This window comes from Maylandia zebra, linkage group LG6, assembly GCF_041146795.1.
Source record: "Maylandia zebra isolate NMK-2024a linkage group LG6, Mzebra_GT3a, whole genome shotgun sequence".
In the NCBI taxonomy this organism is placed as follows: domain Eukaryota; kingdom Metazoa; phylum Chordata; class Actinopteri; order Cichliformes; family Cichlidae; genus Maylandia; species Maylandia zebra.
In genome coordinates, this window is record NC_135172.1 from 24,629,068 (window position 1) to 24,654,469 (window position 25,402).

Below are 25,402 nucleotides of genomic sequence, written 5' to 3' on the forward strand. Positions count from 1 at the left end.
AAAAAGGCTCTTCAAGTGCCAAATTGCTTTATATTTCTTCACTTAAATATACGGCCGCAAGTAGGGCTGACATGGGCCCCAGGTTTGATGTGTTCTGCCGTAAACTGGACAAACCAACATAAGGATGGAAGCCACTGTGGGACTTTTTCAGTAAGTTGAGCATGTGTTTTATAAGTTAATCAGTAAATTAACACCAATAGCTAGTTAACCCATAGCTATTCACACAACAACGGGGTATTGGGTAACTATGATGTTTTTATTTTAGAAAACAAAGTACACATGAATTAATGTACTTTAATAGAAAATGGAAAGGTGATACAACCTCAAAAACGTGGTTGTCTCTAGATTTAAAAAGAGAAATAAGGTCCAGTAGTTACACTATATAAAAAATAAATGCACAATTTAAAAAACAAAATTTATAGGTAGGTATATCGACTTCTCATTAAATTATATGAATTATTATGGCTTTGTCTGCCATAGTGTTTTTCTTTAAACTACTTAGGAACACTTTTACTGGCAGTCGGTGATGTCACTGAAAGGCAAGGTTCTGTTGCCATAGTCTCCTGAGTTTATTTTGAAAGCTCACTTACGGAACTCGCTTAAACAGCTTAGGAAAGACAAGCGCACACATTTGAAGAAGTATTCCCTTATCACGGTGACATTTTCCATTTTACAAGGTCTCAAAAATTAACATGAAAAAGGAAACGAGAAAAAATACAAATTCAGGAGAAAAGAAAGATCCAGGAGATCAAAGTAAGTAAACAAATACATCAAATCTGGGTAAAATCCCTCAAATAACAGAATCTACTTTTCTAAAAATGTTGACAGTCTGTGTATAAAATGAAACATTTGAATCCTACCCATATGGAAAAGATATATATAAATCTTATAAAGTTTGTATCTGTCTTGTGTGAAACTTGTATGTTTTGGATACTTACTAAAACAATATATGAAAGTAATGAGAAAGTGGCCACTTTCACGAGTAAATCATATAAGCCTGATATGATTCACTGCATGAAGTAGGCCACATCTTACGCAAGTCTTTTTATAAATTTGTACTATTTCTTTTCCATATGGGTATGTTTGACTGAAAATAGCATAATTACAACACGTCTAATCAAAGAAAGGTTAATGGGGCACTTTGTCTTTTGGTAAAATAATGTGACAAGTTTATTCTTGGACTCAGCAGTAAAAACAGATCAACAAGTGTCATGAAGATCTAAGTCTTAGTAGACCTAGTATGGACTCGTGTTGCTCTGTTTTTTATCAAAAGGATAAACTTGTTATTATAATTTAACCAATACTTCCTAAAATGGCATCAAAATCCTTCCGGTCCTGATGTCGAGCACTCTTTTTCACTACTGTGTTGTTGTTGTTGTTTATAGACTCTAAGAGCAGGATGGCTAAAAGAAAGGCCAGTCCTGAAAAGAAGACCCCCGTAAAAAGAGGGAGGGTCACTGAGCAGGCTGCTCCTTCCACCAGCTCAGATACACACCAGGTCAAAGCAGTGAAGCGTAAGGCCCAGCAAGATGGAGCGGGCACAACCAGTGCACCGAAGAAGATTAAACTTGCTGAGCCTACGAGTGAAGACAGGGAGCAAGCGTCTTCCTCCGTGGACACTGGTAAAGGTAGGCTAATTAGTTGAGTGAGGGGTAGATTAAGTACACAGCTGGTTGCTCGGTTTAAGATATTAGTGTTTGGGAGATATTTTTCTGTTGTACAGTTCATTTGCTGTTATGGAGTTCTTGTTACTGATGAAAAAAAAGTGTATTTTTTGTTTCAAAATAGCTGATCTGCTCTATGCCAACATCTGCGAACAAATATAATTCTATAAAGTTGGTCTATATAGTGTGTAACTGTTGATATAGAGCGTTATAAAATTTATTGCTAATGCAATCATATGGCACGTTGACTTCTAAGGAAATTTTAGATGGCACTTATCATCAGAAAGGTTGCTGACTCCTGGGTTAGACCTTCATATTAATTTTTTTTTAAACTTTTTTAAGAACGCATTTTAACATTGGACTCAAAAATAAATAAATCCCCCGCTAACAAAAAAGGCTCTTCAAGTGCCAAATTGCTTTATATTTCTTCACTTAAATATACGGCCGCAAGTAGGGCTGACATGGGCCCCAGGTTTGATGTGTTCTGCCGTAAACTGGACAAACCAACATAAGGATGGAAGCCACTGTGGGACTTTTTCAGTAAGTTGAGCATGTGTTTTATAAGTTAATCAGTAAATTAACACCAATAGCTAGTTAACCCATAGCTATTCACACAAATGAATAGCTATGGGAAAGGTGATACAACCTCAAAAACGTGGTTGTCTCTAGATTTAAAAAGAGAAATAAGGTCCAGTAGTTACACTATATAAAAAAATAAATGCACAATTTAAAAAACAAAATTTATAGGTAGGTATATCGACTTCTCATTAAATTATATGAATTATTATGGCTTTGTCTGCCATAGTGTTTTTCTTTAAACTACTTAGGAGCACTTTTACTGGCAGTCGGTGATGTCACTGAAAGGCAAGGTTCTGATGCCATAGTCTCCTGAGTAGGGATGGGTACCGGTGTCCGGTGCCATGATGGCACCGGTTCTGACATAAACGGTAGTAACCAGACCGAAAAGCAGCGCACATTTCGGTGCTTTATTTCGGTGCTTTTTTTTCCTGAGCTGTGATAAACTTCTAGCCAATCATTTTACGTTTCCGAGGATAGTAGGCGGGTCCAGGTACGTGCGTTCTTTTAGAGCAGAGCTACAGATTAAAAATGTCCAAGGCGAAGCGGTCAAAAGTCTGGCTGTACTTCACAGCAATATATGCAAACTCAGCAGCCTGCAACAAGTGCTTTAAGCTGATACTGTGATACTGTCAAAGGAGGTAACACCTCGAATCCGACGAAACACCTAGCGACGCATAGCGTTTTTTTTAAAGCCGAGAAATGCGCCGTATTTGATAGCTTGCTGCGAGACCTCACACCGAGCACATCTACTGCGGGTGGGTTGCCTGTTATGCAACATCCCCCAAAAACACGAAGAGGAGAGTCCTGGCCCCTAGCCCTGCCAGTGTAGCAGAAATGATGACGGATGATGATGCAGCAGCAGCCGTTCTTCTCTGCGTGAGTAGCTTAATGTTGTTCGTGTGTAATTTACGTTGAGTAGGCTAACCACGTTATTACATTAATGCAGGTAAGGTGAACTAGCAAACATCATCATAGCTACATGCAGCTGTCCTCTTGTTTGATGGCAGATACTCGCTTCACCCTGGCCAAAAAGGCTAAAAAGACCAAAGAAAAAGTGGAAAACAGTTAAACATGAGAGGTTTAGGACAAAGTTTGTGTTTTTTCCATTGATTAAGCACTGCTTCCAGCCAAGAGTGATGCCATATATGCCCCATAGCTGCAGAAAAGGCTAACATTGTTATCTTTTTACAAAAAACAGCTGAACATGAGAGGTTTTTGGACCAATTTTGTGCTCTCCATTCTTTAAGCACCGGTTTGAGCACCGTTTGAGCACCGGCACCGTTTCAAAAGTACCGGTTTGGCACCGGTATCGGATAAAACCGAAACGATACCCATCCCTACTCCTGAGTTTATTTTGAAAGCTCACTTACGGAACTCGCTTAAACAGCTTAGGAAAGACAAGCGCACACATTTGAAGAAGTATTCCCTCATCACGGTGACATTTTCCATTTTACAAGGTCTCAAAAATTAACATGAAAAAGGAAACGAGAAAAAATACAAATTCAGGAGAAAAGAAAGATCCAGGAGATCAAAGTAAGTAAACAAATACATCAAATCTGGGTAAAATCCCTCAAATAACAGAATCTACTTTTCTAAAAATGTTGACAGTCTGTGTATAAAATGAAACATTTGAATCCTACCCATATGGAAAAGATATATATAAATCTTATAAAGTTTGTATCTGTCTTGTGTGAAACTTGTATGTTTTGGATACTTACTAAAACAATATATGAAAGTAATGAGAAAGTGGCCACTTTCATGAGTAAATCATATAAGCCTGATATGATTCACTGCATGAAGTAGGCCACATCTTATGCAAGTCTTTTATAAATTTGTACCATTTCTTTTCCATATGGGTATGTTTGACTGAAAACAACATAATTACAACACGTCTAATCAAAGAAAGGTTAATGGGGCACTTTGTCTTTTGGTAAAATAATGTGACAAGTTTATTCTTGGACTCAGCAGTAAAAACAGATCAACAAGTGTCATGAAGATCTAAGTCTTAGTAGACCTAGTATGGACTCGTGTTGCTCTGTTTTTTATCAAAAGGATAAACTTGTTATTATAATTTAACCAATACTTCCTAAAATGGCATCAAAATCCTTCCAGTCCTGATGTCGAGCACTCTTTTTCACTACTGTGTTGTTGTTGTTGTTGTTTATAGACTCTAAGAGCAGGATGGCTAAAAGAAAGGCCAGTCCTGAAAAGAAGACCCCCGTAAAAAGAAGGAGGGTCACTGAGCAGGCTGCTCCTTCCACCAGCTCAGATACACACCAGGTCAAAGCAGTGAAGCGTAAGGCCCAGCAAGATGGAGCGGGCACAACCAGTGCACCGAAGAAGATTAAACTTGCTGAGCCTACGAGTGAAGACAGGGAGCAAGCGTCTTCCTCCGTGGACACTGGTAAAGGTAGGCTAATTAGTTGAGTGAGGGGTAGATTAAGTGCACAGCTGGTTGCTCGGTTTAAGATATTAGTGTTTGGGAGATATTTGTGTGTATGATCTAATACGCTGATGTGCTTTTGGTGTTTTCCACATCTGCAGACTGCAGTCAAAACACAAAGGGGTGCACAAAAAATGGCAGAAACAAGTCTGCGGGAGACAGCAAAGAGTCACCCAAGAAAAAGAAAAAGGACAAAACCAAAAACGTCGTCCAAAATCCAGCAGCCGACCAGCAACGTAAGTAGCAAGCAGCTTGGCTTTTATACTCAGGTGAAGAGCAAAATGAACATTTAGGGTACAGCAGAGAGTAATTTGTGTCACAGCTGTAGTAAAACAACATTTGGGTCTTTTCAGGGGAATACCAAGCCAGATATGTGCAGGAGCACCATCTAGGAAATGGCGGCTGTGGAGCAGTGTTTGCTGGCTACAGGATAACAGATCATTTCCCAGTAAGTGTTCAGATGGTGGGAGTAAGACAGGCAGTAATGCAGATAACGGATAATATCGTCAGCTGAGCATTAAAGGTGCCGTTTTACACCTTTAATGATGTCATACTGAGGAAATGCTCACCAATGCTCTGTGTCTTTTAGGTAGCCATCAAACACGTTCCCAAGAACAGAATCCCCATCAAAGTGACGGTAAGTGTGCAACACTTGAACTGTTTTTACATTCCTGGACTGAGTGCAGCGTTCACCTGTGAAACATCTGTTCCTCATCATCCATTTTGTTGTAATATATCAGGATGAAAACGGGAAGGAAGTCTCAGTGGAAGTGGCCATTTTGCTGAAGCTTGCAGCTGAAGCAGATGGATCAGTGGGAACGTCGGCTCCTGTGTCTCTGTTGGACTGGTTTGACTTTGGCACAGAGCTGATCCTGGTGCAGGAGAGACCTGTCCCCGCGGTGGACCTGTTTGAATACATAAGAGAAAATGGAGGATGTTTACCAGAAGGAAAGGCCAAGGTAAGTTGACTGGAAGAGCCTTAGACTGTACAGCATTCAATCAAAGCATAGAGTATCAGAGAAGCATCAACCTGTTGACTCATTACTGTCTTTTTCATCTTTTCCAGGTCATTCTGAAGCAACTGGTTGATGCAGCAAAGGACCTGGAAGAGAAAGACATCTTTCACCGGGACATCAAGAGTGAGAACATTCTGATTGAGACCGGCTCAGATGTGCCTCGAGTTCGTATCATTGACTTTGGCCTGAGCTGCTTTGCTACGGAGCAATCGCAGTTCTGCTTCTTCTATGGTAACATATTCAGCTCCTGCTCTTCACAGATGTAGCAATTTGTGCCTTTTGTTTTAGAAGAAATTGTAATTGTGTCTGTTTATTAGGTACACCTATCCACAGCCCTCCCGAATGTTACTGGGGCAAAAAATACAGGCCTGGACCCACCACGGTGTGGCAAATGGGAGTGGTGCTGTACGAAGCACTTCATGTGGGGGACTTTAATATCATGACGTTCATTGAAAACAAACTGAAATTCAACGAGCATCTGTCCCCACGTAAGAAAACATCACACTTCAAGATTCACTGATGGCTTGGATCACTGGAACTATCATCTTCATCTTTTCTCTCCTTTCTTTCTTTCCAGACTGCCGGAATTTCCTGGATGCGTGTTTAACCGATGTCCCGGAGAAGCGCCCAACGCTGGGGGACCTCCAGCGTCACCCCTGGCTCAGATAAACCCATCTCTCACACACACACATTTCATATATTATCATATAAGTGTGATACGTGACCTAACTTTCTATTTTTGTCTTTCTTTCATTTTTTTGGTTTTTTTTTAACAGGAAAAGGTTGTTTTTTGGGTTTTTTTGGCCAATTCTAAATTTTGCTATCCTGAAATTCCTGTAACCCCCCCCCAGCCATCCCAGGAAAGGGGATCTCTCTTTGAATTGGCTTTCCCGAGGTTTCTTCCCATCATTCTGGCCCCCCGGGGAGTTTTTCCTCGTCTTCATAGAGAGCTTGGGCTGGGTCAGGAGCTTCATCAAAATTGGCCTTATTTGATTAGGTTAATGTAATAAAATTACGTTGATGTAATCAAAATTAGTAAAAATCAAAAGATTTAACTTAAACTTCCATTAAAACTTGTTTAACTCAACTTTGCTGAGAATACTCTTTCATTACCATGTCAAGGATTGTTTTTTACTCATGATGCATTTTGACAAGTAAGAAAACTGAAAACTCAATCAGGTTAAAGTATGCACAACGAAAGTCACACTGTCACTGCTCTGAAGACTTGCATCTGTTGCCCTAACCTCTAATGCGTCTCAACAGATTTCCTGGTTGCAACAGTTTTTCCTTCCCACTGTTGCTGATTGTTTGCTCATAGTGGGCTCTCTGATTGGTGGGATTCATTTTCTAATAGTATAGGGTCTCTGCCTTCCAATGTAAAGTGCCTCTAGACAACAGATGTGACTTGTTGCTATAGTTAAGGTTGAATTGAATCATTAATGTCCATTCAGTAGTGAAAATTTTATATTTCTTAATAGGGGTGGGTTTTGATGATCGATTTATCGATTAAAATCGATTCTGGCTTGGATAACGTGATATCGATTCATTAAAACCTGAATCGATTTTTAAATAGAAATTTATTTTGCCCGAAACGCCAGAATCTCAGGTTAAACCTCACAAAATTTCTACAACCACCAAACCGCTAAAACAGTAAATGAGAGCAGATACACGGATTCTGCACAAAGACGTAAACACAAAACGCGGACCCGACGGATCAGAATCACTGAGATGTGGCTTTCTCACCCGCCGGCACGTACGCTTAGCTGTGTCTCTAATCAAACCTCTGTAACTTTGCTCTGCTTCACTTCGTTTTTGACTGCACAATATTTTTAATGTCATCTGCTATAAAAACCCAGACCAAGTCTCGCAAGCGTCAGCTTTCTTTTTATAGATATAAAAATATAGATATGTACTGATAAGTGATCAGAATTATAATATTTCTGACTGTCTGAGGCAAAATTTCCCTGATTCAAATCGAATCGAAACAAATCAAATCGTGGATCGAATCGATTCGGGACCTTGTGAATCGGAATCGAATCGATTCTAGAAATCAGTGACGGTACCCAGCCATATTTCTTAATATCCATCTATACTCAATGTGAATTCCATAAATTTAATAGAGCTGTTTGACTGATCACCTAATGTGTGACAAAAGAATCCACTGTGATGCTAATGACCGTCTGCGCTCTCTTACCTGTCTGTAAAAGTTGGCCTTGTCTCTCTCACTCTGCCTTCTCTCACTCGTTTCCCAGTCCAGTCACGCCTCTCTCCTCTGTTGCAGAAGTTCCAGCCCGTGCTCTTCCTGTGTTCCGCATGCCCGACTGTTTCTCTGCCCCCTGGTTTCCCACGTCACCTGTGCAGAGTTTCTGTTAATGACCGTGCTCCTGTTTAAGTTGATTCCTCTCATGAATAAATCTTGTAAATATTTCAAGTGATTGAGTCTGCTCTTAGGTCCAACTGCACTCTCATTTCCAGTTTGTGACATGGGCTTTTCTTTCTTTCCTTTGCATTATTGTCAGGTCTTTACCTTTCAATATAAAGTGCATAGGAGGCAAACGTTGTTGTGATGTTGGCGCTACATTAATAAAAGTGACTTGAAATTGAATAAGTGCAAGAAGACACAGCTGAGCTCAATCTAAATAATAGAGCAATTGAAAATAAAACTAAAGGCGAAGTACAAGAGACAAAAAACTGAAAACAGAAACTGAACTAATTACACACAGAGACAAGAGACTAACACTCAACTAGTCATAGAAACACAGGGGAGGTTACAGCTAATCAAAACACACCGAAATATCAAATTCAAAGAATTCTTCCCCTCAACCACAACCGCTCACAGCAGATGGCTGCCCCTCTCTGAGCAAGACATGTCCGTCAATGCACATATTAAACAAATATGTAGGACTGCTTTCTTCCATTTGGGCAACATCTCTAAAATTAGAAATATCCTGTCTCAGATTGACGCTGAACTAGTTCATGCATTTATTACTTCTAGGCTGGACTACTGTAATTCATTACTATCAGGAAGTCCTAGAAACTCCCTGAAAAGCCTTCAGTTATCCAAAATGCTGCAGCAAGAGTCCTGACAGGGACTAGAAAGAGAGAGCAGATTTCTCCTGTATTGGCTTCCCTGCATTGGCTCCCTGTTAAATCTAGAATTGAATTCAAAATCCTGCTCCTCACATTCAAGGTCTTAAATAATCAGCCCTTATCTTATCTTAATGACCTTGTAGTGCCATATCACCCTATTAGAGCACTTTGCTCTCGCACTCCAGGCCTACTTGTTGTTCTTAGAGTATTTAAAAGTAGAATGGGAGGCAGAGCCTTCAGTTTTCAGGCCCCTCTTCTGTGGAACCAGCTTCCAGTTTGGATTCGGGAGACAGACACTATCTCTACTTTTAAGATTAGGCTTAAAACTTTCCTTTTTGCTAAAGCATATAGTCAGGGCTGGACCAGGTGACCCTGAATCCTCCCTTGGTTATGCTGCAATAGACATAGGCTGCTGGGGATTCCCATGATGCATTGAGTTTTTCCTTTCTAGTCACCTTTCACACTCACTATGTGTTAATGTGATATAATTTGAAGCATGCGTGGTAACGATATATATCGTGATATATTCTTTTCTTCTGTATAACGTATTTTCCACGCTATAAAGCACACTTAAAATCCTTTAATTTTCTCAAAAATCGAGAGTGCGCCTTATGTATGAATTCTGGTTGTGCTTACTGACCTCGAACCGATTTGGGCGTGCAGAAATCTGTTAAAAAATGTTTTAGTACAACTTTGGTAAGCCGCACTGCTTGATGGATTGTCAGAGAATTACGGCTGCCGTAGTAGGAGCTTCGCGGAATACTCTGGGTCCAAAATGCCGTCCATTTCAGGTCCCAAAGTCAAACGAACACAGAGTTAAAAACGGTCTAAATTCTTTAATCTTTAATAAAATCATCATCGTTGCTGCTTTACCAGGTGTAACAATTAAGTTTAACATCCAGGCATCCATGAAAACAGAAGTTATTAAATTTAACGGAGTTAGAAGTTAGCAGGAAGTTAGCTCGCTACTTTCCTCCTAAACATGACATACCATGTTCTGACAGAGATTTTTGAAACTAACTAAAACGTACAGCTCTGCTACCACTTCCGACATAAATGAAGACAGAAAACTAAACAGCGTTTGTATGGTTACTGAAGTTGGACTACCTGGAATATAATGTTGTGCTACGCGATTGCTAGCGACACAGCTATGTTAGCATAACATTAGCACAGTGAAGCTGGAGGATGAACGCCAACTTTTTTTCCCACTCGATAAAGGCAAGGCAAGGCAAGTTTATTTGTATAGCACAATTCAACAACAAGGTGATTCAAAGTGCTTTACAGAGACATTAGAAACAAGAACAAATAAAAAGCATGATTTAAAATTGATTAAAACAAGCAAATAAACTAACTAACTAATTAACAAACAAACAACAGTATATAAAATCAAAACAGATAAAATCAGAACAGTAGATAAAATCAGTAGTTAAATGTAAGTTTTGACATTTAAGCTTAAAGTGTGGATTTGGTGCTTTATTCAAATGCAGCTGAGAACAGGTGAGTCTTCAACCTGGATTTAAATAAACTGAGTGTTTCAGCTGATCTGAGGCTTTCTGGGAGTTTGTTCCAGATATAAGGAGCATAAAAGCTGAATGCAGCTTCTCCGTGTCTGGTTCTGACTCTGGGAACTGATAAAAGACCGGATCCAGATGACCTGAGGGATCTGGATGGTTCATACTGGGTCAGGAGGTCATTGATGTATTTTGGTCCTAAACCATTCAGAGCTTTATAGGCCAGCATCAGAACTTTAAAGTCTATCCTCTGACGGACAGGCAGCCAGTGTAAGGACCTCAGAGCTGGACTGATGTGGTCCACTTTTTTGGTCTTAGTGAGGACTCGAGCAGCAGAGTTCTGAATGAGCTGTAGTTGTCTGACTGATTTTTTAGGTAGACCTGTAAAGATGCTGTTACAGTAATCAAGCCTACTAAAGATGAATGCATGGACTAGTTTTTCCAGGTCCTGTTGAGACATCAGATCTTTTATCCTTGATATATTCTTGAGGTGATAGTAAGCTGACTTTGTTATTGTCTTAATGTGTTTTTCTAAGTTTAGGTCTGCATCCATCACTACACCCAAATTTCTCGCCTGGTTTGTGGTTTTTAGATGTATAGATTGAAGTTCTCTGGTGACCTGTAATCGTTTTTCTTTGGCGCCAAAGACTATTACCTCAGTTTTGTTTTTGTTTAGCTGGAGAAAATTGTGGCACAACCAGTCATTGATTTCCTCAATGCATTTACCAAGAGCCTGTACAGGGCCTCGGTCTCCTGGTGACATTGTGATATATATTTGTGTGTCATCTGCATAGCTGTGATAGTTTATTTTGTTGTTGTTTATAATCTGTGCCAGTGGGAGCATGTAGATGTTAAACAGAAGGGGTCCCAAGATGGAACCTTGGGGAACTCCACATGTGATACTTGTCTGCTCAGATGTGAAGTTACCTATTGATACAAAGTATTTCCTGTTTTCTACGTATGTTTTGAACCAGTTTAGTACAGTTCCTGAAAGACCTGTCCAGTTCTCCAGTCGTTTGAGTAATATGTTGTGGTCAACTGTATCAAATGCTGCACTGAGATCCAGTAAAACTAGGACTGACATTTTTCCACTGTCTGTATTCAGACATATGTCATTAAACACTTTGGTCAGAGCGGTTTCAGTGCTGTGGTTCTGTCTAAAACCTGACTGGAAGGCATCGTAGCAATTATTCTGTTTTAAGAAGTAACTGAGCTGTTGAGAAACTGCTTTTTCAATGATCTTACTTAAAAACGGGAGATTTGAGATCGGCCTGTAGTTGTTCATTTGTGTCTTGTCAAGATTGTCCTTTTTCAGTATAGGTTTGATTACAGCAGTTTTTAGTGATTCTGGAAACACACCTGATAATAAAGAAAAGTTGACGATCTGTAACAGGTCTGACTCTAAAGTCTTTGAGACCTTTTTGAAAAAACTTGTTGGCAGGACATCTAAACAGCAGGAGGAGGAGTTCAGTTGACCTAAGATGTCCCCCAGGTCTTTGCTGTTAATAGGTTGAAACTGTTTCATGGTGTTTAAACAGTTTTTTGGTGGACACAGTACATATCCTGGATCTGCTGTTGATGTACCAATTGCTTGTCTAATTTTTTGGATTTTTTCAGTGAAGAATTTGGCAAAGTCATTGCAGGCCATGGTCGAATGAAGTTCAGCTGCCACTGACACAGGAGGGTTTGTTAGCCTGTCAACTGTAGAAAATAAGACCCGAGCATTATGGCTGTTTTTAGTGATGATGTCAGAGAAGTAGGACCTCCTTGCATTCCTCAGTTGTAAATTATAATTGTGAAGTTTCTCTTTATAAATGTCATAATGAACCTGGAGGTTTGTTTTTCTCCATCTGCGCTCAGCTTTCCTACACTCTCTTTTTTCATTTTTCACCAGTGTGGAGTTTCTCCATGGAGACTTTTTCCTTCCAGAGATAACCTTCACCTTAATGGGAGCAATAGTGTCCATTACATTTAACATGTTAGCATTGAAGCTATTGACGAGCTCATTGACTGACCCTCTGGACAGGTCAGGTGTTAATGGGAAGACCTGGTTAAAAATTGCACTACTGTGTTCAGTTATACACCGTTTTGTGATCACTGTTGTTGATATATTTGTGTGGGCTGAGATTTTACTTTCAAAGAAAACACAGTAATGATCAGACAGGCCCACATCAGACACAGTAACCTTTGAAATGCTCAGGCCTTTGGAGATCAGTAGGTCAAGAGTGTGTCCTCTATTATGTGTGGCCTCTGTTACATGCTGAGTCAGCCCAAAGTTGCCCAGAGTGTTACTCAGGTCTTTAGTCCCTTTGTCCTGAGGGTTGTCCACATGAATGTTAAAATCCCCAACAATAATTACACAGTCGAAATCAACACAGATCACAGACAGCAGTTCACTGAGGTCATTAAAAAAGTCTGTGCAGTATTTGGGAGGCCTGTAAACATTAAGAAACACAACTTTGGATGGGGCCTTCAGCTGTAAAGCCACATATTCAAAAGACTGAAAACTTCCAGGAGATAGCTGCTTACATTGAAATGATTCATTAAATAAGACAGCAACCCCTCCTCCTCTCCTGCTCGCCCTGACTTCACTGATAAAACTGTAGTTAGGAGGGGTCGTCTCGATGAGAACAGCTCCACTGTTACTTTGGTCCAACCAAGTTTCAGTTAAAAACATAAAATCAAGGCTGTGCTCAGTGATTAAATCATTAATTAAAAATGTTTTCCCAGCTAGAGATCTAATGTTTAATAAAGCCAACTTAAGTGTTAATAAAGGTTAACGTGAGGGATTCTGGTGGTCAGGGACAAATGCAATCGCATAGCAGGATGCTATACACGGGGCAAACTTCAGTCAGGAGAACAACTGAGATTATTCATCCACAATACGAGGTTAGTTATTAATATACTGCAACAACATGGGAATAGAGCAGCTGCGAGAGAATTCAACATTAATGTATCAATGTTACGGAAGTGGAGGAAGCGCAGTTTTTGGCTTTCCCCATATTTCAAAAGTGCTTCATCTCTTTGCTATGACTGTGAGCATAATTTGCAGATGATAATGGTTGTAGCCACTGCGATGCTTTCGACCAAAACAGGCGCAGCTTGATGACATCATCAACATTCGCTATCGTGATAGAGCGGTATAGTCAAAATCTCTATCGTATATCGTTTCTATCGCAAAACCCTAGTTAATAGACCTCTCTGCATTGAATCGTACCTGTTATTAATCTCTGTCTCTCTTTCACATCATGTCTTTATCCTGTTTTCCTTCTCTCACACCAACCGGTAGCAGCAGAGGGCCGCCCCTCCCTGAGTCCTGAGTAACCGCACATAGCAGCTATAGCATCACACCTAGCATCGGCAGTACCATCTGTAGCTTAGAACATTAAACACTTATTGTACTTACTAGGGGTGCAACGATATTCGTATCGATATTGAACCGTTCGATACAGTGCTTTCGGTTCGGTACGCATATGTATCGAACAATACAACATTTGTAATTTATTTTATCAACTTTCCTTCTGACGATGCTGTCTGTGTTGAGCGCTCAGTGAATCTGCGTTCGACTACTCCGCCTAGGCTGCACTGTCGAGCGCAGATCCACTGAGTGCTCAACACAGACAGCATCGTCAGAAGGAAGAGCGCAGGGCAAGCTAGCAAGACAGAAGTTAAGCTCTCCAGATCTGGCGTTTGGAATTATTTTGGTTTTCATGTGACGTATGACCCTGAAGGTAAGCGAGTCATGGACTAAAGTAAAACAGTATGTTGGATGTGCCGTGCAATGCTCAATTACATGGGTGGGAGCTAGTGTGTTAGCGCAGTTAGCTCGTTAACGTGTTGGCCGTCTAGCCCCATGCACGGGGCGATCGGCGGTAGCTCGTTAACGGAGATTTGCCGTGTTGTGGCGTTAAGGTCATTTCAACGAGATTAACCTGAAAGCACTAGTGGGAACACAACGAATATGACTGCACATTTACGCCGACATCATCCTAGTGCAAAGACAAAAACAACAAGCATGCTACTAACTTTAGCCGAGTCATTTAGACAGCTGTTAGCACATGATTCTCCTTATGCTGCTGAGAATATAGCCCGGAAGAAGCGGATAGTATAGCTTTTATTTTGGAAAGAGACATTTCTCTGTAATAAACTCTCTTTTCCAAAGATGAGTGATTCCTCAATCAGATACAGGGCTTGCAATATCGCTAGCCCGACGTCCTGGGGCTATCTCTGCCCTGCCTGTCGGGCTATTGTAGGAAGAAAAATATATGTCAATGCTTTTGCATTCTTTCAGAAATGTAGCTGGGTAATTATGTCATTGGCATCGGTGAGCCACTGTCAATATGTGACATATTGAAATCGCGTTTGAATTTGCGCTTGTTTTTTTGCTTTCACTTTGCAATCGCGCGAACTGTGTATAGAGAGCGACAGCACTGATCTGTGAGTGATGAAAATTTGTGCACCAATTCCTCTGACATCGTCTTATTAATCGTTAGCTCACTATGCAAACATGACAAGTGAAATCTCCCGCAGCAAGCTTAAACATGTGAGAGGTTGATCGCGCAGAGAATCGCTGAGCTTATGTGAGTGCGTCTGTAAAAGCAGGAGGATATATATTTCATTTCTTCTGAGCCAAATAAGACAGGTCAGGGTGAAGAAGTGACAGCCAAAGAAAAGCTTACCACAAAACGGAGAAGTTATGACAAATCAGACTACAAGGCAAAAAGAAAGTGCAGCTTCATGGTTTCATGGACAAAAGAATTTCTGTGGCTGCAATATGACAAGCTAAATAACCAGGGCTGCACATAAGTGGTCCGCAGGTGCGCATTCGCTGTCAAAATAAAAAACGCACACAAGGGTTAGGGTTAAATTTAAAAACTGTACTTTTGAGTTAAAATATATATTTATAATTTTAATAAATGACAAATTAAAAAGGCATGAACATTTTTTTTGTATCGAAAAAATATCGAACCGTGACACCAAAGTATCGAACCGAACCGAACCGTGAATTTTGTGTATCGTTGCACCCCTAGTACTTACTGTAAGGAACAACAAGATAAGTAAAACAACACAATACATTCTCACAGTTCCCGACTGTATTGGTGTTTTGTTTAGTTTTTTTCAAATGTTTCTGAGCTTAATCGGCGGGAAAAATACATTGTCTAAACTTAACAAGTAGCTAACGAAAGCGAGTGACTCACCGGGACAAGTAACTCGACACACGTTATTCCCTTTGTGGTCAGAGTTCGGGGCCTAATAAAAGAGTAGCTTATTAGCATTGATATGTAAAAAAAACAAAAACAATTTGGTCTCATTATCTAGTTTGCAGCACTGCATACTTTGTTGAAAAAACACTTGACCGCCATTATTGCGAAGCTCTCATAGGAAGAGACAGCCAATGCTTCCTGCGCACAAGACGCAAGGTCGTAACGCAGCAAGACTGCATCAAAGCGCCCCCTTGTGACAATAATAGGCAATCGTTTTAGATGACAAGAGGGGAATTTGCAGCCCTGTATTTCGCATGGGTTAGACCAGGGGTCGGCAATCCTGGGCACTCCTGCCACGCAGCTGGCACGCGAAGGGTTAACTGATGGCACGCCACCCAGTGAATTAATCTGAGAAGGTGTATTAAAAAATTAATGGCCGTGCCAGCGGAGCACATCGCAAATTAACTCGCGTAGACACATTAGTTGTACTGCTTCTTAATGACGGTATCTAAACTAACAACCCCATGTACCAGATTCAACTTGTAGTTGGCTAAAAATAACGTAGCCTACCAGTGAGAGGGACTTTGCTAGCTGGTAGTTTTTTCAAGCGATGTTGAAATTTCCACATTCCGACACTTCAAAGGCTTCAGGAGCTCTCCGCTCAGCGCAGCATCAGCACCGCGGAAATACACGGATACATCCGTAGACTCGAGCAGAATTCACAATGCGTTATCGGGGCTTTTAGGTGTATGGACCAATGTTTTCTTTTATGATCAAACCAGAAAGCTTTAATGAGCAAGTGGATTTGGGTATGGAATCTGGCTGGACACAGATGACATTGAAATGCAGCTGACTGAACTGAAAAGGTTGACTCTGTGGGGGTCAAAGTTTGCAGAACTACGAACACAGCTGGAATCCATAGGTGTGCCTGTTCATGGGGCTTGCATTTTCACCTGCTGGACATCACTACCTGACAAGTTTAACTGTCTTCAGAACATTGCAGAGGCCTTATTGACAGTATTTGGCTCTACATATCCCTGTGAGCAGATTTTCTCTCACACGAAGAGTGTCCTCAGGTAGCCGTCTGCATGCTGGACACTCGGAGACCTATGTCTCTTATCATTGTTTTGAGGAGACCATAAATGGCATTTGCATTTTCCGTTGTACAGTTCATTTGCTGTTATGGAGTTCTTGTTCTTAATAAAAAGTGTCTTTTTTTTTTTTCAAAATAGCTGATCTGTTCTATGCCAACATCTGCAAAAAAAATATAATTCTATAAAGGTGGTCTATATAGTGTGTATACCCATATGACTGAAGAAGAATTAGTTGAAATCTTTATTTCTTTATTTAAATCTTTATTTCAAATCTTTATTATTAGTTTATTCTTGGACTCAGCAGTAAAAACAGATCAACAAGTGTCATGAAGATCTAAGTCTTAGTAGACCTAGTATGGACTCGTGTTGCTCTGTTTTTTATCAAAAGGATAAACTTGTTATTATAATTTAACCAATACTTCCTAAAATGGCATCAAAATCCTTCCAGTCCTGATGTCGAGCACTCTTTTTCACTACTGTGTTGTTGTTGTTGTTGTTTATAGACTCTAAGAGCAGGATGGCTAAAAGAAAGGCCAGTCCTGAAAAGAAGACCCCCGTAAAAAGAAGGAGGGTCACTGAGCAGGCTGCTCCTTCCACCAGCTCAGATACACACCAGGTCAAAGCAGTGAAGAGTAAGGCCCAGCAAGATGGAGCGGGCACAACCAGTGCACCGAAGAAGATTAAACTTGCTGAGCCTACGAGTGAAGACAGGGAGCAAGCGTCTTCCTCTGTGGACACTGGTAAAGGTAGGCTAATTAGTTGAGTGAGGGGTAGATTAAGTGCACAGCTGGTTGCTCGGTTTAAGATATTAGTGTTTGGGAGATACTTTTCTGTTGTACAGTTCATTTGCTGTTATGGAGTTCTTGTTACTGATAAAAAAAAAAAGTGTATTTTTTGTTTCAAAATAGCTGATCTGCTCTATGCCAACATCTGCGAACAAATATAATTCTATAAAGTTGGTCTATATAGTGTGTAACTGTTGATATAGAGCATAGGTGTCAAACTCTGGTCCGCGGGCCAAATTTGGCCCGCAGACTAATTACATTTGGCCCGCGAAGCCATACCAAATTACTATCAGAGCTGGCCTACTGGTATTATACAGCTAATATATATATTGTCTAGTATTAGGCTTTGCTTGTTCCATATTCAGTTTTTCAGCAAAACGTTTTTGAGTCTATAAGAAAAGATTCATTCTTATATCTGGAGCAATAAATATATTTCAATAAATATTACTGTTAGCCCGCGACTTTGTTCCAGTTTTGAATTTTGGCCCACTGTGTATTTGAGTTTGACACCCCTGATATAGAGCGTTATTAAATTTATTGCTAATGCAATCATATGGCACGTTGACTTCTAAGGAAATTTTAGATGGCACTTATCATCAGAAAGGTTGCTGACTCCTGGGTTAGACCTTCATATTAATTTTTTTTTTAAACTTTTTTAAGAACGCATTTTAACATTGGACTCAAAAATAAATAAATCCCCCGCTAACAAAAAAGGCTCTTCAAGTGCCAAATTGCTTTATATTTCTTCACTTAAATATACGGCCGCAAGTAGGGCTGACATGGGCCCCAGGTTTGATGTGTTCTGCCGTAAACTGGACAAACCAACATAAGGATGGAAGCCACTGTGGGACTTTTTCAGTAAGTTGAGCATGTGTTTTATAAGTTAATCAGTAAATTAACACCAATAGCTAGTTAACCCATAGCTATTCACACAAATGAATAGCTATGAGAAAGGTGATACAACCTCAAAAACGTGGTTGTCTCTAGATTTAAAAAGAGAAAAAAAGTCCAGTAGTTACACTATATAAAAAATAAATGCACAATTTAAAAAACAAAATTTATAGGTAGGTATATCGACTTCTCATTAAATTATATGAATTATTATGGCTTTGTCTGCCACAGTGTTTTTCTTTAAACTACTTAGGAACACTTTTACTGGCAGTCGGTGATGTCACTGAAAGGCAAGGTTCTGTTGCCATAGTCTCCTGAGTTTATTTTGAAAGCTAACTTACGGAACTCGCTTAAACAGCTTAGGAAAGACAAGCGCACACATTTGAAGAAGTATTCCCTCATCACGGTGACATTTTCACTTTTAAACGGTCTCAAAAATTAACATGAAAAAGGAAACGAGAAAAAATACAAATTCAGGAGATAAGAAAGATCCAGGAGATCAAAGTAAGTAAACAAATACATCAAATCTGGGTAAAATCCCTCAAATAACAGAATCTACTTTTCTAAAAATGTTGACAGTCTGTGTATAAAATGAAACATTTGAATCCTACCCATATGGAAAAGATATATATAAATCTTATAAAGTTTGTATCTGTCTTGTGTGAAACTTGTATGTTTTGGATACTTACTAAAACAATATATGAAAGTAATGAGAAAGTGGCCACTTTCATGAGTAAATCATATAAGCCTGATATGATTCACTGCATGAAGTAGGCCACATCTTACGCAAGTCTTTTATAAATTTGTACCATTTCTTTTCCATATGGGTATGTTTGACTGAAAACAACATAATTACAACACGTCTAATCAAAGAAAGGTTAATGGGGCACTTTGTCTTTTGGTAAAATAATGTGACAAGTTTATTCTTGGACTCAGCAGTAAAAACAGATCAACAAGTGTCATGAAGATCTAAGTCTTAGTAGACCTAGTATGGACTCGTGTTGCTCTGTTTTTATCAAAAGGATAAACTTGTTATTATAATTTAACCAATACTTCCTAAAATGGCATCAAAATCCTTCCGGTCCTGATGTCGAGCACTCTTTTTCACTACTGTGTTGTTGTTGTTGTTGTTTATAGACTCTAAGAGCAGGATGGCTAAAAGAAAGGCCAGTCCTGAAAAGAAGACCCCCGTAAAAAGAGGGAGGGTCACTGAGCAGGCTGCTCCTTCCACCAGCTCAGTAACACACCAGGTCAAAGCAGTGAAGCGTAAGGCCCAGCAAGATGGAGCGGGCACAACCAGTGCACCGAAGAAGATTAAACTTGCTGAGCCTACGAGTGAAGACAGGGAGCAAGCGTCTTCCTCTGTGGACACTGGTAAAGGTAGGCTAATTAGTTGAGTGAGGGGTAGATTAAGTGCACAGCTGGTTGCTCGGTTTAAGATATTAGTGTTTGGGAGATATTTTTCTGTTGTACAGTTCATTTGCTGTTATGGAGTTCTTGTTACTGATGAAAAAAAAGTGTATTTTTTGTTTCAAAATAGCTGATCTGCTCTATGCCAACATCTGCGAACAAATATAATTCTATAAAGTTGGTCTATATAGTGTGTAACTGTTGATATAGAGCGTTATTAAATTTATTGCTAATGCAATCATATGGCACGTTGACTTCTAAGGAAATTTTAGATGGCACTTATCATCAGAAAGGTTGCTGACTCCTGGGTTAGACCTTCATATTAATTTTTTTTTTAAACTTTTTTAAGAACGCATTTTAACATTGGACTCAAAAATAAATAAATCCCCCGCTAACAAAAAAGGCTCTTCAAGTGCCAAATTGCTTTATATTTCTTCACTTAAATATACGGCCGCAAGTAGGGCTGACATGGGCCCCAGGTTTGATGTGTTCTGCCGTAAACTGGACAAACCAACATAAGGATGGAAGCCACTGTGGGACTTTTTCAGTAAGTTGAGCATGTGTTTTATAAGTTAATCAGTAAATTAACACCAATAGCTAGTTAACCCATAGCTATTCACACAAATGAATAGCTATGGGAAAGGTGATACAACCTCAAAAACGTGGTTGTCTCTAGATTTAAAAAGAGAAATAAGGTCCAGTAGTTACACTATATAAAAAAATAAATGCACAATTTAAAAAACAAAATTTATAGGTAGGTATATCGACTTCTCATTAAATTATATGAATTATTATGGCTTTGTCTGCCATAGTGTTTTTCTTTAAACTACTTAGGAGCACTTTTACTGGCAGTCAGTGATGTCACTGAAAGGCAAGGTTCTGATGCCATAGTCTCCTGAGTAGGGATGGGTACCGGTGTCCGGTGCCATGATGGCACCGGTTCTGACATAAACGGTAGTAACCAGACCGAAAAGCAGCGCACATTTCGGTGCTTTATTTCGGTGCTTTTTTTTCCTGAGCTGTGATAAACTTCTAGCCAATCATTTTACGTTTCCGAGGATAGTAGGCGGGTCCAGGTACGTGCGTTCTTTTAGAGCAGAGCTACAGATTAAAAATGTCCAAGGCGAAGCGGTCAAAAGTCTGGCTGTACTTCACAGCAATATATGCAAACTCAGCAGCCTGCAACAAGTGCTTTAAGCTGATACTGTGATACTGTCAAAGGAGGTAACACCTCGAATCCGACGAAACACCTAGCGACGCATAGCGTTTTTTTAAAGCCGAGAAATGCGCCGTATTTGATAGCTTGCTGCGAGACCTCACACCGAGCACATCTACTGCGGGTGGGTTGCCTGTTATGCAACATCCCCCAAAAACACGAAGAGGAGAGTCCTGGCCCCTAGCCCTGCCAGTGTAGCAGAAATGATGACGGATGATGATGCAGCAGCAGCCGTTCTTCTCCGCGTGAGTAGCTTAATGTTGTTCGTGTGTAATTTACGTTGAGTAGGCTAACCACGTTATTACATTAATGCATGTAAGGTGAACTAGCAAACATCATCATAGCTACATGCAGCTGTCCTCTTGTTTGATGGCAGATACTCGCTTCACCCTGGCCAAAAAGGCTAAAAAGACCAAAGAAAAAGTGGAAAACAGTTAAACATGAGAGGTTTAGGACAAAGTTTGTGTTTTTTCCATTGATTAAGCACTGCTTCCAGCCAAGAGTGATGCCATATATGCCCCATAGCTGCAGAAAAGGCTAACATTGTTATCTTTTTACAAAAAACAGCTGAACATGAGAGGTTTTTGGACCAATTTTGTGCTCTCCATTCTTTAAGCACCGGTTTGAGCACCGTTTGAGCACCGGCACCGTTTCAAAAGTACCGGTTTGGCACCGGTATCGGATAAAACCGAAACGATACCCATCCCTACTCCTGAGTTTATTTTGAAAGCTCACTTACGGAACTCGCTTAAACAGCTTAGGAAAGACAAGCGCACACATTTGAAGAAGTATTCCCTCATCACGGTGACATTTTCACTTTTACAAGGTCTCAAAAATTAACATGAAAAAGGAAACGAGAAAAAATACAAATTCAGGAGAAAAGAAAGATCCAGGAGATCAAAGTAAGTAAACAAATACATCAAATCTGGGTAAAATCCCTCAAATAACAGAATCTACTTTTCTAAAAATGTTGACAGTCTGTGTATAAAATGAAACATTTGAATCCTACCCATATGGAAAAGATATATATAAATCTTATAAAGTTTGTATCTGTCTTGTGTGAAACTTGTATGTTTTGGATACTTACTAAAACAATATATGAAAGTAATGAGAAAGTGGCCACTTTCATGAGTAAATCATATAAGCCTGATATGATTCACTGTATGAAGTAGGCCACATCTTACGCAAGTCTTTTATAAATTTGTACCATTTCTTTTCCATATGGGTATGTTTGACTGAAAACAACATAATTACAACACGTCTAATCAAAGAAAGGTTAATGGGGCACTTTGTCTTTTGGTAAAATAATGTGACAAGTTTATTCTTGGACTCAGCAGTAAAAACAGATCAACAAGTGTCATGAAGATCTAAGTCTTAGTAGACCTAGTATGGACTCGTGTTGCTCTGTTTTTTATCAAAAGGATAAACTTGTTATTATAATTTAACCAATACTTCCTAAAATGGCATCAAAATCCTTCCAGTCCTGATGTCGAGCACTCTTTTTCACTACTGTGTTGTTGTTGTTGTTGTTTATAGACTCTAAGAGCAGGATGGCTAAAAGAAAGGCCAGTCCTGAAAAGAAGACCCCCGTAAAAAGAAGGAGGGTCACTGAGCAGGCTGCTCCTTCCACCAGCTCAGATACACACCAGGTCAAAGCAGTGAAGCGTAAGGCCCAGCAAGATGGAGCGGGCACAACCAGTGCACCGAAGAAGATTAAACTTGCTGAGCCTACGAGTGAAGACAGGGAGCAAGCGTCTTCCTCCGTGGACACTGGTAAAGGTAGGCTAATTAGTTGAGTGAGGGGTAGATTAAGTGCACAGCTGGTTGCTCGGTTTAAGATATTAGTGTTTGGGAGATATTTGTGTGTATGATCTAATACGCTGATGTGCTTTTGCTGTTTTCCACATCTGCAGACTGCAGTCAAAACACAAAGGGGTGCACAAAAAATGGCAGAAACAAGTCTGCGGGAGACAGCAAAGAGTCACCCAAGAAAAAGAAAAAGGACAAAACCAAAAACGTCGTCCAAAATCCAGCAGCCGACCAGCAACGTAAGTAGCAAGCAGCTTGGCTTTTATACTCAGGTGAAGAGCAAAATGAACATTTAGGGTACAGCAGAGAGTAATTTGTGTCACAGCTGTAGTAAAACAACATTTGGGTCTTTTCAGGGGAATACCAAGCCAGATATGTGCAGGAGCACCATCTAGGAAATGGCGGCTGTGGAGCAGTGTTTGCTGGCTACAGGATAACAGATCATTTCCCAGTAAGTGTTCAGATGGTGGGAGTAAGACAGGCAGTAATGCAGATAACGGATAATATCGTCAGCTGAGCATTAAAGGTGCAGTTTTACACCTTTAATGATGTCATACTGAGGAAATGCTCACCAATGCTCTGTGTCTTTTAGGTAGCCATCAAACACGTTCCCAAGAACAGAATCCCCATCAAAGTGACGGTAAGTGTGCAACACTTGAACTGTTTTTACATTCCTGGACTGAGTGCAGCGTTCACCTGTGAAACATCTGTTCCTCATCATCCACTTTGTTGTAATATATCAGGATGAAAACGGGAAGGAAGTCTCAGTGGAAGTGGCCATTTTGCTGAAGCTTGCAGCTGAAGCAGATGGATCAGTGGGAACGTCGGCTCCTGTGTCTCTGTTGGACTGGTTTGACTTTGGCACAGAGCTGATCCTGGTGCAGGAGAGACCTGTCCCCGCGGTGGACCTGTTTGAATACATAAGAGAAAATGGAGGATGTTTACCAGAAGGAAAGGCCAAGGTAAGTTGACTGGAAGAGCCTTAGACTGTACAGCATTCAATCAAAGCATAGAGTATCAGAGAAGCATCAACCTGTTGACTCATTACTGTCTTTTTCATCTTTTCCAGGTCATTCTGAAGCAACTGGTTGATGCAGCAAAGGACCTGGAAGAGAAAGACATCTTTCACCGGGACATCAAGAGTGAGAACATTCTGATTGAGACCGGCTCAGATGTGCCTCGAGTTCGTATCATTGACTTTGGCCTGAGCTGCTTTGCTACGGAGCAATCGCAGTTCTGTTTCTTCTATGGTAACATATTCAGCTCCTGCTCTTCACAGATGTAGCAATTTGTGCCTTTTGTTTTAGAAGAAATTGTAATTGTGTCTGTTTATTAGGTACACCTATCCACAGCCCTCCCGAATGTTACTGGGGCAAAAAATACAGGCCTGGACCCACCACGGTGTGGCAAATGGGAGTGGTGCTGTACGAAGCACTTCATGTGGGGGACTTTAATATCATGACGTTCATTGAAAACGAACTGAAATTCAACGAGCATCTGTCCCCACGTAAGAAAACATCACACTTCAAGATTCACCGATGGCTTGGATCACTGGAACTATCATCTTCATCTTTTCTCTCCTTTCTTTCTTTCCAGACTGCCGGAATTTCCTGGATGCGTGTTTAACCGATGTCCCGGAGAAGCGCCCAACGCTGGGGGACCTCCAGCGTCACCCCTGGCTCAGATAAACCCATCTCTCACACACACACATTTCATATATTATCATATAAGTGTGATACGTGACCTAACTTTCTATTTTTGTCTTTCTTTCATTTTTTTGGTTTTTTTTTAACAGGAAAAGGTTGTTTTTTGGGTTTTTTTGGCCAATTCTAAATTTTGCTATCCTGAAATTCCTGTAACCCCCCCCCAGCCATCCCAGGAAAGGGGATCTCTCTTTGAATTGGCTTTCCCGAGGTTTCTTCCCATCATTCTGGCCCCCCGGGGAGTTTTTCCTCGTCTTCATAGAGAGCTTGGGCTGGGTCAGGAGCTTCATCAAAATTGGCCTTATTTGATTAGGTTAATGTAATAAAATTACGTTGATGTAATCAAAATTAGTAAAAATCAAAAGATTTAACTTAAACTTCCATTAAAACTTGTTTAACTCAACTTTGCTGAGAATACTCTTTCATTACCATGTCAAGGATTGTTTTTTACTCATGATGCATTTTGACAAGTAAGAAAACTGAAAACTCAATCAGGTTAAAGTATGCACAACGAAAGTCACACTGTCACTGCTCTGAAGACTTGCATCTGTTGCCCTAACCTCTAATGCGTCTCAACAGATTTCCTGGATCTAACAGAGGTTGCAACAGTTTTTCCTTCCCACTGTTGCTGATTGTTTGCTCATAGTGGGCTCTCTGATTGGTGGGATTCATTTTCTAATAGTATAGGGTCTCTGCCTTCCAATGTAAAGTGCCTCTAGACAACAGATGTGACTTGTTGCTATAGTTAAGGTTGAATTGAATCATTAATGTCCATTCAGTAGTGAAAATTTTATATTTCTTAATAGGGGTGGGTTTTGATGATCGATTTATCGATTAAAATCGATTCTGGCTTGGATAACGTGATATCGATTCATTAAAACCTGAATCGATTTTTAAATAGAAATTTATTTTGCCCGAAACGCCAGAATCTCAGGTTAAACCTCACAAAATTTCTACAACCACCAAACCGCTAAAACAGTAAATGAG

The 25,402-nt window shown here is 40.1% G+C and overlaps 1 protein-coding gene across 3 annotated transcripts; it reads left to right on the forward strand.

Annotated features, from left to right (window-relative positions):
- Positions 1-2,108: 2,108 nt before the first annotated feature.
- LOC106675116 (uncharacterized) lies at positions 2,109-24,818 on the forward strand. Of its 3 annotated transcripts, none has more exons than XM_076884900.1 (12): positions 2,109-2,204; positions 4,411-4,653; positions 17,105-17,347; positions 19,415-19,657; positions 22,440-22,682; positions 22,817-22,951; positions 23,069-23,163; positions 23,305-23,352; positions 23,456-23,674; positions 23,782-23,962; positions 24,049-24,219; positions 24,309-24,818. In XM_076884900.1, exons 2-12 carry the CDS (start codon positions 4,425-4,427, stop codon positions 24,398-24,400), a joined length of 1,899 nt encoding a protein of 632 aa, XP_076741015.1. In that variant the 5' UTR covers positions 2,109-2,204; positions 4,411-4,424; the 3' UTR covers positions 24,401-24,818. The 3 variants fall into 3 exon arrangements, with proteins under 3 accessions (XP_076741015.1, XP_076741014.1, XP_076741016.1); XM_076884899.1 differs by lacking the exon at positions 2,109-2,204 and adding an exon at positions 3,628-3,776; XM_076884901.1 differs by lacking the exons at positions 2,109-2,204; positions 4,411-4,653 and adding an exon at positions 13,888-14,034.
- The last annotated feature ends 584 nt before the right edge of the window (positions 24,819-25,402 follow it).